At 42.5% G+C, this 18,651-nt stretch overlaps 1 protein-coding gene across 3 annotated transcripts in view; it reads left to right on the top strand.

Annotated features, from left to right (window-relative positions):
* The window catches only part of palld (palladin, cytoskeletal associated protein), a 59,767-nt gene that overhangs the window by 35,038 nt on the left and 6,078 nt on the right, over positions 1 to 18,651 (top strand). The window contains exons 11-17 of one of the 3 annotated variants that reach the window (XM_086161304.1): positions 11,344 to 12,012; positions 13,181 to 13,325; positions 13,572 to 13,673; positions 15,124 to 15,162; positions 16,207 to 16,428; positions 16,729 to 16,878; positions 17,158 to 17,246. In XM_086161304.1, coding sequence (XP_086017430.1) covers positions 11,344 to 12,012; positions 13,181 to 13,325; positions 13,572 to 13,673; positions 15,124 to 15,162; positions 16,207 to 16,428; positions 16,729 to 16,878; positions 17,158 to 17,246 — 1,416 coding nt within the window. The remainder of the gene's footprint in view (positions 1 to 11,343; positions 12,013 to 13,180; positions 13,326 to 13,571; positions 13,674 to 15,123; positions 15,163 to 16,206; positions 16,429 to 16,728; positions 16,879 to 17,157; positions 17,247 to 18,651) is intronic. The other 2 variants (XM_086161305.1, XM_086161306.1) reach the window with 2 other exon arrangements.

The following is an 18,651-nucleotide window of genomic DNA, read 5'->3' as shown; positions in this document are numbered from 1 at the left end:
CCATAGCGGTGTGTTAAGGTGTGTCCGCTGCCATATTGACTGCGACAATTGGGGCAAAGCATTATATTACAGGTGTGGATAATGTCAGGGTGGGCCTCTCACACATTTACAGAAGCATAATTAACGTTTATCCAATTTCATAAGACTTGGAATCCTGTTTAAATTGTTCTTGTGCATCTGTGTAAGCTGAATTTGGAAGCAACTGGGCTTGTGTTTTTTCATGTAGCTTTGTCCTTTTTTTCATTGAGGTGTTTGCTAAAAGCTTGTGAAAGATGTGTGAAAAGGACACATAAATACATTGATAAATAGAATGAGAGATAAACAAATAAATACATAAATGCAGAAACTAGTATTAACAAGTTAACCAGTATAGGGATTAATTGTCCTAGTAAATTACGATTTACAGCTGCAGAAATGAAGTTGGGGTTTACAGAAAGCTTCTGAAGGAAACAAAAGAATATAATAGTAGTTTTCTTATAAAATAACCATACCTATAATTGTTCATATCTTTTTCAAAACATCTAGAAATATAGTATATATATTTTCTGACATATATAATAATAGTGTGCAATCTCGTGGAGATTGGTCCAGGGTGTATCCTCGTTCTGGATTGGCTCCAGGATAAGTGTTAGATAATGAATGAATGAAAATAATAACCCTGTCCAGGTTTAATTGTTATGTTACATTTTCTTTTTTCTCATCCATGATGTTCTAAACTGTAAGAAATAATCAGTGGTGTTAGTATAAGTTTATATCTACGAGGGAGTTTTTCCACTCCCTTGGAAAAATGTAAGATGGTTCCAAATATATACTGGGTTTAATTCATGGATTCAAATAGAATCTTGAAGGAATTTGTGAGATAATAATAATTTAGCATAGTTAATCATACCACTTTACAGCCATAATCTGCACAGCTGACGGCTTCTTGATGTAAAAAGGGAGTTCTTGCAAACATCACCAACATGTCACTCACCCGAATAAATGAGTTCTACCCGAAATATGGATCACGTTCACAGAATTATTCTTATTCGAAAAGCCTTACACTCAAATTCAGCCGAGGTTTACGTGAAAGTTCACTCACCAACCCTAACACACAATCAAACATTGGGTGTGTGAAGAATGTTCGTGCACTTCACATACCTCCACTGCGGTGTTATAGATAAGGAAAGCTATAATCAGCTTTATTGTTACTTGTATTGAATCTAAAGCCTTCAGTCTACATCCATCGTTTTAACTGCCAGAGTAATGAGGCTAAGTGATTTCTGAGGGAAATCCTCAAGGGGTTGTTGTCAGGGGAACTACATATAAACGGATGAAAATAAACTTGGCTTTGCCAAAAGAGCACATCATTCCCAGTAGGTCACACACATATCACTTCTAGATCTGTTTACACAGGCCGCAACAACAGATTAGCAGCCGTTGCGTGGTGAATCTATCTGTTTGTTTCAGTTTTCTTTCTGGATTCTTCATGCTTGTCATCAGGCACCCACATACATATTAAGAGACAAAGTTTTAGAAAACTCCTGCAGTCCAGTGTTTGGGGTTTTCAAGATAAACTACTTCATGTCCAACGAAAAACCCCTCAATCTCAAATCTTCCACTCTATGAAAACCTTTTATTTTATCTATGCTGACTAACTACAATATGCACGGGGCTCTTAATTGTCCCTGCCAACCACCTCAGGTCACGCTATCGTCACAAAAACGTCACGTTCTGATCACATTTGGGTAAAAAAAAAAAAAGGGTTATTTTTGGCAATTATTATTTCTGGGCAATTATTTTGACTGGCGTGCCACATTTCATATTACATGTTTATCCGCGGGCTAACTAGGTATCATGTAAATTGAATACAATGAAAATTGCAATTTCAATATTTGAATTTTTTTGGCTTTTTATTTCAACTTTAAAATCATTCATGATCATATAAATGTACCGAGATTATTTTGAATCTAATCATCCATACAAAATTAAACAAGAGGAAAAAATAGTTTCTAAATTTAATATTGATTGAAAATACTTGTTAAAATATTCAAAGAAAATTGTTTGGCGGGCCAAATAAAAAAGCAAAATGCCCAGGTCTGCTATATACCTACTCTTCAGGTCCCGTAACATACAATTCAGACTTTTCTAACTGCCAGGCTGCAGGCCAGCCATACACTCTTAAACGTCACAGGCTCCCACTTTGTAAATCACTCAATAATTGTCAATTCCAGTCAATCAAGAAAGCTATTTAGAATCAAAGATGTAATTCGGCATGAACTGAAGTGATCAGGTATTGTTCAAAATAAGAATGTGGCTTCTACATCCAGCTTTACTGACAGTTATACTGTAAAATGAGGAATTTTGAAGGATAAACAGACTGGACAGCTTTCAAATGCAGTCGTGGACGTAATTGAGGAAAGAAACATTTGGGACACACTGGATACACTTGAAAGAGTGTGTCCCAGTTTTTGTGGATGACTAAGCCGCCTGTCTGTACGGCAGTGTTGGCTAACTACTGCGACCAATTCATGAAACATGATTTGGACAATTTTCTCCTCAGGAAGTTATAAATTAAACTATGAGCGATTTTCAAAAAATAATACAGATCATTTTACCTCTTTTAAGAGTGCCAAGGTGTCAAGAAAGACTCTGACAGGAAGTGGTCTGGCACGCTCAAAGCCGCAAGACAATTGCAAGTGTAACTATGAAACCGATCCAGCTGTACCATTTTCAACTGTGAATGGAAGACTTGCTGTTTCAGGTTTGCCGGGTCAAGTGGCAGCTCTTCTAAAACGGCAAAATGAGAAAAACGGGCTTTTTTAACGGGCCGGAATGATTCGGATATTAAAATGGATTAATTGAAAAACAAGGAAAACTGGAGGTGCCTTTAAAAGACATGACTATAACTGCATGGCTGGGGCCTCGAGGAAACAGGATTTACGTCTATTCCTTCCATGCAACATTGCTGAGCAAGGAGCTCTGGCTGCCAGCATTTGTCGCATATCTGCACTGTGACTCAGAGCTCCCTCACAGCAGTGTGTTTGTGTTTACGAGGTGTAAGTCATGAACTCTCTAATGAAGTATTAACAATCACTTTCTTGTCGAGGTGTTACTTGTGGTTTTATGGAAAGCAAGAAACATGCACGTGAGAGAACCACATAAGGTGCAGGCTACGCAATGAGAGTTTCATTATTAGACATTTAACGTGAAAGCAGAACTTCGAGCGTGGATAATATTCTCGATCGAACCGTTGACGGCGGGCCAGAAAAGTTGACGGAAAGTTACTTATCATGAGGAAAAAAAAATAAAATTGAAACCCTGCAGCCGAAGGAAAGCCTAAATTAAGTCTGCGGAGACTCAAGAAAGCAGGAAAGCAGTTCATTTCATTGGAGTTAGAAGTTAGAGATGGGCAGTCCTTAAAAGGACATTGCAGACACAGGATTGGCTGAGACACCAGACAAGCTAACCACGGGATTGGTTGGTCGGGCTAGAATGACTTGCATGGAATGGAGAAAGTTTCCAAATATGGAAGAGAGTTGTTGGAGCTGACCTTCATAACACAGCGAGGGGGGCCGGAGGAGCGAGGGGTAAGTTGAGAGAAAGAGAGCAATGAAAAGGCGCACAGAAGGGACGATGGGAGCAGAGACTATGTATGTTTGGGAGTTGACAGCATGGAAACTAACAGGCCTCAGTAAACCCATCACAGAAAGCAGACTGTGTTTCCCAGGAAAGAAACACACTGGTATGTTAAACACAGAAACACACAGATAGACGCTCATTACCATTTGAATGTAGACCCTCGCCTCGGATCGCATTTTTTCCGGATTAGGTCAATCGACTGATTACATTCTGACCCCTTCACGGTTGAGAGCGGCGTGGGTGTCTGGTGTATTGACGGTATCTCCATCGGATCGACCGACGGCTGCCGGCCCTTGGTCACGGCGACCGAGCGGCGCGACCTACATCAATTCACAATTTTTGTAGCCAAAAAATGATTCGTTGTGATTCGTTTCCGTGAGTCGCCACGCAAGGGGCTGACTCCTGCCTTCACTTTTTGACTTATCTTAAATCACAGTGCACAAAACCAGCCCACTTCACTGGATTCCTGGACTCCCGCCGTCCATCAACACACTGTGACTCATCATCAGCCAGGAAAAGACTCTAAAAATAGAGACATTACACTCAAAAATAGAAACAATTCATCCCTAAAAAGGTTTGTTTCATTAAGAAGAACTATCAGTTATAGAGAGAGCGAATAGTTGCATATGTGAGTTGACGATGTCAGATGGTTGCACTTTGTATTCATTAATCGCATTGTTCCAAAGGTCCACATGTTACCTAAAACCATTATTCTCTATTTTCTGCAGGCTTGGCATATAGATAACAGTAACTGCCAGTGTGCAAGGGGAAGATAATGTTTCTGCGTGGTGACAAAGACGCCACAAAACCTGGCCCTCATATCCTGGCACCGTCAGATCGTTTCAAATGTTACCTTACAATGGACAAATCTCACTCGTGTCCCTTGAAACCGCCGATCGTTTTTCTGATCATAAATTATTACGAACCGTCTTTGATTGCCTGTCATTTGGGAAACAATATGAATGTAAAAACACAAAAGGAAAAGGCTATTGGGGATGGGTGTTGTTGTTTTTTTTTTTTTTTTTAAGATCTTTTATATTGCTGCAACTCTGAAATCTTAGAGCGTCTGTGTCTGTGCTTTTATTTTGAAAGGGTTTGGTCTTGGTCAGACTTGCTTTTATTGTGAAGTAAGTGCACTCGCAGACAGGCTGACTCATACAGAGGGAGAAAGAGAGAGAGAGAGAAAGCATGTGTGAGTGTGTACGTGTGTGAGTGTGTGTGTGTGTGTGTGTGTGTGAATGTGGATGCGTCTGTCACCGTCTGGCTGCTCAGCACTCTATATATGCTCCTCATACCTGGCAGGGCAGCACTTTGTCCTTCTCTCTTCTACGGGGAAATATCGCAGAGACCAACTTATTTAAGGTAAAAAGTTTCCTTTTTCTTTCACTTTTAGTTTATGATCTTTTATTGGCAAAAACGACTTTTAAACTACTTGTCAACATCTGGTATTATTGTCATGATTTTATCCATCTTCTGCAGTGGATAACAACTTTGTTACCGAAGTGAATTGAAGCATATTATGAACTATATTTTACTTTTTGCATGTAAACGACGATATGCAAAATGTTTTAAAAAGCTTGTGTGTGTGTGTGTGTGTGTGTGTATTTCTGGGAATACCCCGAAGCTGAATGGGACACCCATTCATTTGCCAGTAAAAAAAAGAAGATCTCATGTTTTGTCTGCGATGCCAAGCCACTGTGTTTATATGTCAAGATCCATTTGTTTGCAGAACTCCTCAGCAGAGTCAGATGGATTAGTTATCACAATAGAGTGCGTTACATGAGAAGAACACTTGCTCGACTCTAACCTTCTCACTGACTGATTTCTTCACTTACTGCCTCTCCTCCTCGCTGAGGCTCTTCCTCTCCGTTTCTCTCCCTCCTCTCCTGCTGCTAATCCTATTTGATGGTGATGTCTGTCCCACTCCGATCCAGTGAAGAATGTCTTTAGCATTCCTGCTATACAGAAAGGAAAAAAAAAGAGAGAGAAAGGTCGAGCCAGAAAGGCGGAGGATAGAGATGAGGGTGGGATGGTTGAAGCTATATGGAGAAAAGCACTCTTCACCTACATTTGGGTATGAAATATGAGCCCTTCTTGAGAGAGCAGGGAGGAAAATAGAAAGAAAGAAAGAAAGAAAGAAAGATAGTGGAGCAGCCATGAACTGTTGCTGTGGCTGCAATAAGAAAAACCCTCTGTGCCAGATTTTGAAGACAGGGGTGAAAGGAAAACAGTCTGGTTCTATTTTATGTGGTGTGTGTGTGTGTGTGTGTGTGTGCGTGTGTGCAATTAGAGCCGGAGAGGGGAAGGGGAGGCCGGGGTACCCAAAAGGGTGAGGGTTTGAAAATAAGTCAAGGATTCTGGGAGAACAAAGACTGAGACGAAATAAGTCAGCTGACAGGGAAGAGGTGAATGAATGGACGCTACAGATGAAGAATAAAACACTTTGTCAGATGTTGGATAAGTTGACTATCATGTTTGGAAAAGCAGCCTGAGATTATACTGAAATGTTTTTGGAAACTTGGTGCAGCTCCTTCGCCAGTTTTTGCTCCCTCTTGTGAAAGAAGACGGAGGGGAGAGAATGGGAGTCGTATTTTTAAAAGCGAAATGAAATATTTTTGTGACGTGATAATAAAATGCACAGCTTTCAACTAAAAAAAAAAAAAAGCATTTAATGTAACAAAGACAACGCCTCTTTATTACACTGTCTTCTCCAAAACGAGATGCACTGAGATAAAGGTCAATGAATTTGAGGCTGAAGTTGCAGGAGATGATAGACCAGTTTCTTATTGATAACATGATCAGAACAGCTTCAATCTAAGACCAGCTGGCAAAGATAGATTCATTAATTCAGTTCAAATAGTAGTGATTTTTTTTCTGTGTACTGCTCCATGGACACAAACTCTCTTAACATGCACAGTGACCTTTATGTGAAATGACGTGACGTTACCGGACGTCAATTTAGAGTTTATTTTAAAAGTTTTGAAATGAGAGAAACACACAAATATGGTGCTTCATTAGACAAACGAAGCCTCTAGTTATGTTGTTGCACATGTTGAAATATGTGCACTGCATTTATCCCATCATGGATGAACCATGAGCAGCCACTAAGCGGTGCAAGGGGAGCAGTTAGGAGCTTGAAGTTTTGCTCAGTAACGCTTTTGACAGGCGAGGAGGAGCTTGGGAATCGAACCAGGAACATTCAGTTCTAAGACTGCCGCTCTTACCCCCCCCCGAGCCACACCATCACTAGAATCTCTTAAGAAAGCGATTAGAAATGGATGACATGATACATTATTAAACCATTAATGAGAGACAGAGACACTTTCTCCCTGGGCTTATTTATGTGAGACACCACACATCCATCACTTATTCTTGGATTCACAAAATATGATCAAATCATATAACACATGTAAAGGGAAGTACATGGTCAACAAATTCAAACGCAGCAACTCTAAACCCAAGTTTCTGCACGCAGAAGTAATAATGATTTGTGTTTTGCGCAAGACCGTAATGACTCTGTAGATTACAGATCTAAACACCGCATCTGCTCCCGGGTTTTGTTTGTGTAGGAAACCACAGAAGCCAGCCTGGTGGCGTTTGTCTCTCGCATTATTTCTCTATGAATAAACAATGGCACTTCAGTTGTTTAGTATAATAGATACTCCCAGACAACACCATTGGATTTCTAATATACATTAATACAGACTTGAGTATCTTCTCTCTGTCATCCGCCTCACAATCCAAGCTCTACTTTAAGCAATATGGATTTTAGACATGCATATTCTGACTTAACGGCTCATTGGAAATAAAGGTCAATTAAAAACTCCAGAGGGCAGAATGAGAAAAAAGAAACACTCTGTTGATATGTGATATACTTCAGCTCATTTTCAGTATTTTTGACATTTCCAACTATCTACTCCATGCAACACCTGGGCAATGAGATCTGTCTATGAGTGAAGGCTGAAGCCGATCATTATTCGTTCCAATGTCTGACCTTCGACGCACCCTGTGAGACACACGTCTGATTCCACATCTACGGTCAAACGGTGGATTCATTTCAAATTGTGGGGAGTTATTAGGTTAGAATATGTAGTTGTATCATTTATTTCAAATACCGTTGGACTGCACCTATCCAAAGCAAAAGGAAAGTCACTGTAAATGTCAAAATTAATAGCTCAAGGAAACTATTATTTTGAGGGAAGGAAAAATATAGCCTGCGTCTTATTGGATAAAAATCTATTCATCCGTTTAACCTACATGATCCAGCATTTTTTTAGATGGATAGAGGTCTAACAGACAGTGAGTAAGTCTGACAACCAGACAGACAGCAGCCACTGCATCAGACTGACTCGGGGGGGGGGGGGTTGGGACAGTCTGCAACGATGATGCAATGCTGACTTGTACATACAAATGTGGAGAGCGTGAACCAGGTGTGTGCACCGTGACGTGGTAGATACATAAGTCATAGAGGGATAAACAATAGATGACCGGGTTTGTCAGTTGCCCTTTTGTGACTCGAGCTTTAAAAACAACAAACGGTTCAGACCGTGCGCGCCATGTGACGTTGTGGGTTGTTTTGGAAGCTGAGCTCAGTTAGACTTTCTGGATATAAATCTATACTAATCTTAAGGGTTATTTACTCTCATTTTTTTGCAGATATAGAACAATCATTACAGCACGAATTCTCACTGAGACTTCCTGGCCTCATGTGCCACTCAGCCCAGGAGATGCCTAGTGTCAAGCGAGTGACTTCGCTATTTCTGTTTCCAAACAACTATTACCCCTCATTCCTTGTGATACACACTAATCAACATCCTGTTCCCCCTCCCACGTTTCCTGTCATCAGCTGGCCGAAGCTCATAAAACATCACTTCGGCCAAATGCAGAGAAAACAAGACAGGCAACAAACAAACCAGGTCGCTCCAACTAAGAGCGGATGAGTTTGGACTAAAATTGACAAATTTTGCATCTTTATGTCAACGCAGGATGGCGATGTGTGCCGTTCTGGTGTGTCACAGTGCACGGACGGTCCAAGTGATGCACCGCGGGGCTATGGAAGATGTTCAATTACATCGTGTCGAGCTGTTCCCAGTTGTTTTTATTGAGCTTTTTCCTTTTTAATGAACCGAATTGAAAAGGTTTCTCCGTACAAGATGACTCCTTTTATGCCTTTTATACGATTCTTACTTTATCCTACTAAAAAAGTATACAGGCAGGATCTAACCCAGGGAAAGATTTTTACAGGATGAAAATGGGAGGAGATTTGTCTATTTATATCCCCAAAATGAGAAAGAGAAGCAATGAGAGGGAGACTTCAGGGTAATACAGTATTACAGCTGGAATGACAAACAGAGGAGCCGGAGCGTTTTCTCTCACTGAAGCGCAGCACTCTGTGGGCCAGTTGGCTCCGATCGGAACAGCAAAACACAGGGCTGTTGGCATGGTGACAGAGGAACACTTCCCTCTTAATTCAGCCCGGCTCTGCCGGAGGGACAAAGAAAGAGGGATGATGGAGGCTCGAAGGAGGTCTGCTCGGCTTCTCGAGCAAATTGTTGCAGCCGGAGTCGACCTGTTCTCGGAGGGCAAATGCACGGGACACGGCGTGGATTCAAAGCTGGGACGCAGCGCGTCCAAGACGGTCTGCTCGTGCACTTTGCTGTCTGAGAAGTCTAGAGATGTGAAAGCGGGCGGCTACAAATGGCTCAGCCTGAACTTCTCAGATGCCGTGGAATGTGCGAGCTGGGGTTCGGTCCAAAACGAGACATCAATGTCATGTCATTGTTTTGAACGTGGATAAGAGACGCGTTCGAATTTTCAGACTGAAGTATTTCCTAACCATCCCTTGATCCTTGGACAGCACTTTAGGGTTCGTTCAACACCGTCTACTGCAAAAGGGTGACGTACGTTGGCCTTTTGGATCACGGAGAAAAATCTTCAGCTCTAAAATAAAAAAGTCTATGCAGCCCGAAGGCGTCAAAAACCATGACGAGCTTCGTAAAAGCCTTTGAGGTCTCATGCTGATGCAGTAAAGCGGCATGTCAGGGGGAGAGAGATGAGGCCATGAAGGAAATTAAGAGTGTTTCCTCTCTGCTGGAGCCAACGGGCAGGGTGCTTCTGCCTCTGAGAACACGGCCAAAAAAGGAATCAAACCGCTGCAGAGCGCCGCAATCCTCAGGAGCTGCCAAACTATTCCTGTAAAAGCACTCTTTTGGTTGAGGCCTGGACAGGAGACTGTTGGAGAATGTAAAGAAAAATGTATACAGAGTTGCACCAACTGGATAGATCCTCGTCCTTTGCAGACGCGGTCGGCGTTTGGTCGAAGTGTGCAACCAAGTCGCGATCAACCGTGACTCTAATGGAGGCTTTGGAATTAGTGATGTATTCGTTAATGTAAAGGCTTTTCTGCGTGTAACCAAAAATAACCTGTTGCGATGCCGTCGGCCGGTTGCGCCGATCTACAAATGGTAGTTTCTTTAAACACATGCGGCTGTTATTTGAGTTTGCAAAGGTACACAGAGGATAAAGTGAAAGATTCGTTCTTGCGTTCTCACAGACGAAAAATATTCCGCTGATTATTCGACATCTGGAAAAGATTTAGGCACGTGAACTTGGTCCTGGTGGACTTGACAACATGCGCTGCTGAGATGTACAGCCGAACGGGCTTTCGCCGAAAAAAGAATTTACCTCGGATAAACATAGCCGTATACTCTGAAGGTTTAGTACTCCAACCTTTCTTAAACACCGCACTTAAACACTTAAACAAGTGTTCTTAAACATGTAAATTCCACAAGGAGGGTTTGCTAAGTACACGTCTGTCTTGTGGTTTTCGGTGTTCGATGTGTTTCTAAACTCCCTGCCTCTCACAATGACGTGATAACAGCGAATCAACCACACCTCTGAGAAAAATACTGTCCAAAGGACCGTGCCCGTGCAAAATGACTCTTCCTCTTTTTTTTTTTTCATCACAGTACGAATCAAACCCCAGTAGCCACACCTGAACTGAGTTGTTATATTTCAAAGATAGAAAAAAAACAGACCGCCACAGCTTTGCCTGTGCACTGGACTGGTTCACGTTGCTGCAGTGTTAACAGACCCATTTCCCTCTGTATTACACTTATCTTCTGATCCTTTAGCACACTTGATGTATTGTCAACAGGCTGGCTTTTTAACAATCCTTTGTTAAAAGCTTCAGCCTGATAACCTATCAGTCCATGCTGCTGGTGTGGTGGTTTCCTTCCCAGAATACACACACACACACACACACACATACACACACAGAATCACACAAGTACCGCTGCTTTGCCTGAAGGCCTGACACACAGAATTTGACGAGCAGAGTAAAAACAGTTCCCTTCAATTCCTGCTCATAATCCTCTGACAGACGGCCGCATGATGTCATTCTCCAAGCTCTCCAGGTTTTAAGAATTAACATTTTCACAGTTCAATTTGTTTCTTCCTGCCTTTTGCTGCCCCGAATCTTTGACCGTTTTTAACTCTCCGTGGATTTTTTATCATATCTGGCATCCGACAACTCCTCTCGGCGCTGACTACGTTTTCATAAAGAACTTATGTTTCAGGCATGAACTGAAAACATTTTTGTAAAATTCTCACACTTTTACAAACACTTGCCTTCACATAAAAGTGACCCCGCTTTAAGGAGCATAAGATGACCGCTTTCCGATTATCATAGTGCATTTTCGTTGTTTTTGTTCGTTCTTCCAGAAACCCATCTCAGCTAAAGCAGCTGCAGGACCAGATCCTACTGGAACAGCAGGAAGCAGCCATCTGGCAGCAGCAGCAGGAGCAGCAGGGCCAGGAAGTCCCGCCTCCACCTCAGGAATTTCCTCCACCTGCTCCACCATCTCCGCCTCTCCCCCCTCCTCCCTCCTTCCAGGAGCTGGAGAGCAGCACCACCATGCAGGCCAGCACTTTCAACTACGCCCGGCCGAAGCAGTTCATCGCCGCTCAGAGTCCCGGGGGCACGAGCTTCATCAGCCAGTCCTCGGGCTCCTCGGGTTCCAGCCTGTCCTCTCCGCTGTCTCCCCCCACCTCGCACAAGCCCTTCGGCAGAGTCGCCGTGCCCCCTTTCACCAAAGCCGGCAGCGTGGAGTCCCCGAGCTCTCCCACCTTCCCGCCTCCGCCGCCGCCTTTCTTTAGCTCTGGTAACATACCCTCTCCATCAGGACCCGCCCAAGACTTTCCTCCTCCCCCACCACCTCCTCCGCCACCTGTCGCCATGTCCCCTGCATCCTCTGACATGTCCTCGCCCTTCTCCTCCGTCCCGCCATCTCCGGCCTCAAGCTACCTGTCTTCAGTGCTGCCGGCCACACCTTCCACACCCACCAGTCCCCCGGTCAACGCACTCGGCCTTCCCAGAGGAAACGGGACCGTGTAAGTTTTCCTGTTAAAATAAGTTCTTGATGAAACGTATCAAACTGGAACAGCTTTTTGCAGGATATCCAAGGGCAGATGTTCCGTGAAGGGGAAACGGACAATTTTGGCCAATGAGCAAAAACACAAAGGGCAACAAATATTTGCATTCATCAAAAAAATGATGAAATTAGATCTAGCAAATTGACATATGGTCAGGCAGGGATAGCACATACATCAGGCGCTTGGTGTAGAATAGCTTATATCTAAAGATCAGAAACTACATGAGAATTAGAAAGATAACATGTAAAAAAAAAATGTTGGAAAAAAAACATAAACGGTCCCATAAAAGAAGAAAGAAAAAAGAAAAAAATCCAATGTGAGTAAGACAAAAGTTTAGCAAATATTAATATACATATCAAAAAAATCAGATAAAATACTTGAATACACCCACACACACACTCAAACATAACCAAGCAATCTCAAAAAGAGATATTTAAACAAGCATAAAAATATTTTGTGTAACGTAGGAGCAGGAGGCACCAACTTCTGTGTTGACTTGAGCCAGCGGGAGGCAAAACTGCAGGCATCTGCAGCTAGATGGAAAATTACATGTTTACATTTTTATGTTGCTTGTTTATAAGACGATGCTGAGTCAAGGTGCCCCCATGCAGTGAGAAGTACAAATAGACCTCAAAGTATTCCGATTTTTTGAAAGCAAATAAACATGTTTTCCTGTGAAAGTTGACATTTGCATTCGAATAAAATTGCAGACTGTGCTTTTGTCTGTCATATTGGCACCACAGGGTCGCTGTCCTGTTAGTGCTCTGCTGCATATTGAGCTATTGTTTAAATTATCCTCCCGATGGCTGCCTCAGAGGGAGAAATTAGATTTTTTTTTTCCCCCCCATCTACATCAAGGACATTCCACCTTGGATTTTTTGCCAGTCATTTTTCATCAGCCCCTAACTCACTCCTTCACTCCCCCTCTCCCCCTGACATTCCTGCTGGGGTTTAGAGTGATAAAAAGACACGTTGTGGAATGCGTGTCCCGATAAGGGTGGATGTGAGGAAGCCAGAGAGAGAGCAAAAGAGCAGGAGAATGAAGAGGGAGGACGTTGAGAAGTGACAGCGAGGAGGGAGCGACAATTTCAATGTTGACAAATGTTTCTGTTTTGTGCGTTTGCAGAAAAGCATTTCCCAGGAAGTCCTCGGTCACCAAAACACCCCGCATTGCCTCTGACTCAGACATCCAGGGATCCAAGGATGCTGTCATTCAGGACTTGGAGAGAAAACTGCGCTTTAAAGAGGAGCGTATAAGCAATGGCCAACAGGTGTGTGTGTGTGTGTGTGTGTGTGTGTGTGTGCGTTGCAAACTTTAATCAATTTCTAAATCATCCATCAGTTTGCAGCCATTGAAGAAAGAGCTTCATTGACAGATTAACTAACAATCGTCATCACCATTGTTCACCCCAGACATAATGACATCCCCATTTAACCCTGAGATAAATTAGCGAGCTGTGTGTTAAAATAAAGTGTTGGGCAACTCACACACTAACCCCATTAATACCTGCTTCCAGAGGTTAACCTATGAGGAGAAGATGGCTCGCAGACTTCTGGGCGCTGACAACGCTGCCACAGTCTTAAACACCCAGGAGGCAGAGGAGGAGCCGGTCACACAGGTATGGATGGAGGCTTGTCGCTGGTGAAAATGCACTGAAATCCAAAACGTATATGGAAAGTTTGAAGCTTGTACACAACAGTCCAAATGTTGCATGCATACAGGACAGAGTACGTTTCTGGTTTTCACAGTATTACCTTGAGGGTGTTTTATAACATGTGGAATAAGAGTGCCCCCCCCACACACACACACACACACACACACACTACCTGTTCCCTGCAAACACACGTAAGAGCAACACAAGAACTGTTTTGTGATGGGCACTATCAATCTTTGTGAGCCCCAATTCCCCAAAATAAAACTGCTAGAAATTACTTCACTGACTATATATGTGCATTTAACATTCAAAACTTAAAATATGTATTTTCAACATATACAGTTTTCAATTTGTTTAGCTTGTCTAGCTTGTCTTTTTTCCCCAATATTTTAGATGATTTCCTCCAGATTTCATTTTTTTTCTTATTTACTCACTGAATGCAAACCAATGATTTTGCACATTTGCAAATAATGATCAATTCCAATGTAGTGCCTCTTGATTACCATATGAGAAAATGAATACCAAGTGATGGGGATTTTCATCTATTTGTAATGACACTGGCTTGACTAATATAATTATGACCATTTTAAAATGATCTCTTGCTCTTCTATCTGTGTTTTGGTGCCTCGATGTAGAGACTCGGCCTCGTTCGGATCCCGTTAATCTAGATCCATTCAAAAATAACCAGTAAGGATTCAGCGCAGCTGCAAACATGGTTGCACTGTTGTAGTTAAATGTGCCAGTCTAGGAGAGAGGGAGTAGTACCTCAATAGTTTGTTTGGTGTTTATTCATAAGTAAAACAGTTGTATTCAATTTTACAAAAAGTTGTTTGTCCCCAGCAGCTGCACTGGGTCTTGAAGTTAATGAAAAACCCGTTTGTTCGTACATTTATTTTTACAAACCCTAGATACACTCTGCTGACTATACACATTTTTATGTCATGCATAAATCAATTAGACACCAATCATCATAAGTCTGGCATCGGTTTTGATCTGTGAAAAGAATTTCACATCAGAAGAAAGCAGCTGAACTCGATTTAAACGGCACCGTTCTTGCTTTTAATAGAAATCACACTGTCCCGTCATAAATCGAATCACTGCGGCGATGAAGTGCTACGCGAGCACAATCTTGCAAAATCGTGGAACTGAATTAATTTCAGAATTTTTCAAGGGGATTTTGCTCGCAAGCACAAGGTGGAATTAACTTACGGCGGCCACAGCAGTTAATGCCGCAGGGAATGTTCCCGGCATTTGTCAGTGCATGACCTGACAAATGGGAAGGGTGTGTTTTGTTTTTCCCGATGCTATGTTGTCCCCTGAATGCCACTGAATTGTCTGTTTTGATAGAAGGTAAGATTAAACACACAGCAGAATACTGAGCCCACACAGATGAAGCCATATTTTCTCTCAACAGACAAACAAGTCATCAGATAGAGGAGCTCTCCCTCAGAAGGTTACTTTAATGACTTCCTATGTTCACCCCTTTAGGGCTGGGCAGTATATCCAGAGATATTATCTTTTTCAAAATGTTTTCAAATTTGAATTATTTTCAGTTCAAAATTAAATATTGTCTGACTAGATTTGTTGGTTAATTTTGGAGATTATTATGAGGAAAATGGCAATCACCTATCAAGAAATTGGCTAAAAAAAAAAAAAATAGGAGGAAGTAAAGCTAGCATTGACTCTCCATGGTGAAAGAAATAGTGGAAAAATTGAAAAAAAATTGTAATCCTGTGACATGAATATTCTTGATATTCCCCAGCCTCACATAAATCACAATTAAGATTTTGGCCTGTTCTTTTCTCACTCTGCTCACCTTTTGCCGAAAATCAAAGGGCAGCAATATAAGAATTTTTCTTTCTCACTTGGATTTCACTTGCACTGCTTAATCCCCTCACATTTTGTAAACAAACAAGAACACACTCCCAAAGGTGTGCTCGCGGTGCGCTCCGTCCACACACGCATGTGTCGAGCTTCGTCTGCAAACTTGAGATCCATGCTTTCTTTCATTCGGCGTGTGGGGTAAGAGCCGATGCATTTGAGGCGTGTTGCGACCGGAGGGTTTCCTGCATGTGAGATTAGAGCGGTAATCAAATGCAGTCTCATTTCAAGCAGCAGAAAATGAGCGTTATGCTAGATGACGCTGCCTCGCCACTGTTATAGAAGAGTCTCACCTCTGTGATCGCCGGAGGAGTTTAGCTCAGCGAAGATAAATGCTGTCTCTGCAGCCGCACCGGAGGCCTGTCATTATGTACGCGATGTGTCATCCGATCACACTCTTTAGCAGATGTTCCTCAGCCACAGCACCGTTGCGATGAAGCGGGATAGACAGACGTGCGGAAAGGAGGAGTGAGAAAGTCAGGTCGTTTCGGTGACCCAGACGTCTTATATGTGCTTTGCTCCTGCCGTGTGATAAGTAACCGCACTCGGTGATCGGTTCAAGATGTACTTGTGATTTCTTTTCTGAATAGTACCCTGTAATTTTGATTCCGTTTAGGAGTACAAAGTGTCCAGCTTCGAGCAGCGCCTGATAAGTGAAATTGAGTTCCGTCTGGAGCGCTCCCCCGTGGAGGAGTCAGATGATGACATTCACCACGATGAAGACTCCGCTAACCAGGCGGTGGTGCCGTGCTTCGACCAGAAGCTCAAACACTACAAAGTTTTTGAGGGCATGCCAGTCACCTTCACCTGCAAGGTCACTGGAGACCCCAAACCAAAGGTGGGAATTTCTAGATGTCACTGAATTTTCATCAGCGTTAGTTTGCAAATAAATGAGAACGCTTGAGTCCCCGAGGCTGTGTTTTTACATGCATTCTTTATCGTGACATAAGGATGCCCTTCTTGCTCATTTCGTCCACCCGCTTCTGTCCACAATGGTGACACGGTGACGACGTGTGTCTAGGTCAACGCTAAACAAAGAATACGGCAGCAAAGTTACTGACGACAACTTTTATATGAAATGACACTCCGACCTGGCAAAATCACGAATCGCCTTTCTTTCTTATAACCTGATTCGCAGGTTTACTGGTTCAAAGATGGCAAGCAGATCTCCAAGAGGAGCGAGCACTACAGGATCAGCCGTGACCCCAACGGGACCTGCTCCCTGCACACCGCCGCCGCCTCGCTGGATGACGACGGCAACTACACCATCATGGCGGGGAACCCCGGGGTGAGAACGAACACACGAGGTGCCCTGCAATTTTGGGATGTTTGCAAAGGTCCGCAAATGTCAGTACTTGGCCAACTTGGGGATTAAGTGTGCTGCAGGATACATAGGACATTTCATGAGGCAGAAAGCCTCCCTTAAGGTCAAACATACATGTCTTCCAGCTTTCCTAACAGCCATTCCAGCTCTTAACATTTGTCTTCTTTTCCCTTGCCAGTTAACAGCCGCTCACGGCGTGACGGAGTCTAAAAAACCTCATGAGCTCTTTTCTTTTCGTCATAGGGCAGGGTGAGCTGCACGGGCAGGATGATGGTCCAGGCGGTGAACCAGCGAGGTCGCAGCCAGCGCTCCACCCCTGGACACATGCGCAGGTGACCGAGTGAATACAACCAAATGTTTTACTCGTAACCTGGAACTGCCGTGCGGGACGCTGTTCAACATCTGCACGACATCCGTTCTCGGTCGCACCTCGGCATTCATTAAAAGCTTTTAATCCCGATGTGGAATCACCCAAGAAACTGTAATTTACGCAAATGTTTACCATGAGCTGAATCACAGTTTCCCCTTTGTCGAACCGTCCCGTCAGAAAGGAAAGGCATTAATGAGAGGGAACTCGTGTTTACTTTGGTCTTGTACTCGTGGCTTTAACAGCTAAGTATACAATAAGTATTCACCCAAGGTCAAGTATTGAAAACAGCACAGGAGATCCCAATCGGATGGCCAACACACCTTTCAGCGGTGAGAAAGCCACCTGTAATCTGTTATCTAGATTAACACTCCCTGATTAGATAAGGCTGCAGAGATGTTTTGAGTTAGCGGAGAGGTCTAGATAACTCCTACTCAACTCCCTTCTCTTCCTTTTGTTTCTGCTAGAACAGTGATGTCATTGTTGTTACAAGGCAGAATTGCATGAACACCTTTGAGTCACGACCTGCCGTATAGGGTTGAGTGAGACAGAGCGAGTTTCAGGAAATAGGGGCTGACACTCAGAATCCGTCTGTGAAAGCGGGGGGAAATTTGGATTGTGTATTTGGAAAGAAGATTTGCAGGATTAGGGTTCTCGCACTTCTTTCCCAAAGTGTCCACTGTGGAGCTTATTCACACGAATAAGCTATGTAAGTTTCCTTAAAAAATATTAGGTATCAAGCACTTGTGCACGCCTGTGTTAACACAATCCGATGCCGAGGTCAATCCGGCTCCCACTTTAAACCCCGAAACCAAATGTTTCTAATGTTTGTGAGGACCACATAATGTCCTTCAACTAATCACGAAAACCCAAAAAGGCAGCTACAATCAATATGTTTTCACAGGACTTGAAAGACCAGACCAAAATGTTGTGTTTTACAAATAGACAGATTACAGATTCCCAGATGATTTTTCCTTTTTTCTGTTTTTCCATTTTTATTTTTCGGACAATTCTTTTTCCAAATCCATTTAAATTTTGTTTTTGTACATTTTCAAGGTAGTTTGAGATTATGATTAATCGGACATTTCAATATATTATTTTAAATTAAAAGAATCAATTAAATAATAATTAAATTTGGAACGTTTACAATTTGGAACAGATTGTTTTTGTTGTTTTTTTTTATTTGGAAAGTGTGAAAATGTTTCAAAGGTCTAGTTACCAGCTCAATCATTTCTCAATTCATTTGCTGCTGCCCCTGTTGTCTCTGGAAAAACCTGTCACCTGAGATAATCTATCTGCCTAATATACATTTATAATTAAGAATTTGTTGAATTGTTTTTTTGATCTAAATTGCAAAGGGACTTAAAATA

This window comes from Fistularia commersonii, chromosome 16 (assembly GCF_037954325.1).
Source record: "Fistularia commersonii isolate RoL2024-O1a breed Wild chromosome 16, RoL_Fcom_v1.0, whole genome shotgun sequence".
NCBI classification, from domain to species: Eukaryota; Metazoa; Chordata; class Actinopteri; order Syngnathiformes; family Fistulariidae; genus Fistularia; species Fistularia commersonii.
Note: the sequence above shows the minus strand (reverse complement) of the source record. Positions and strands in the feature narration are given on the sequence as shown.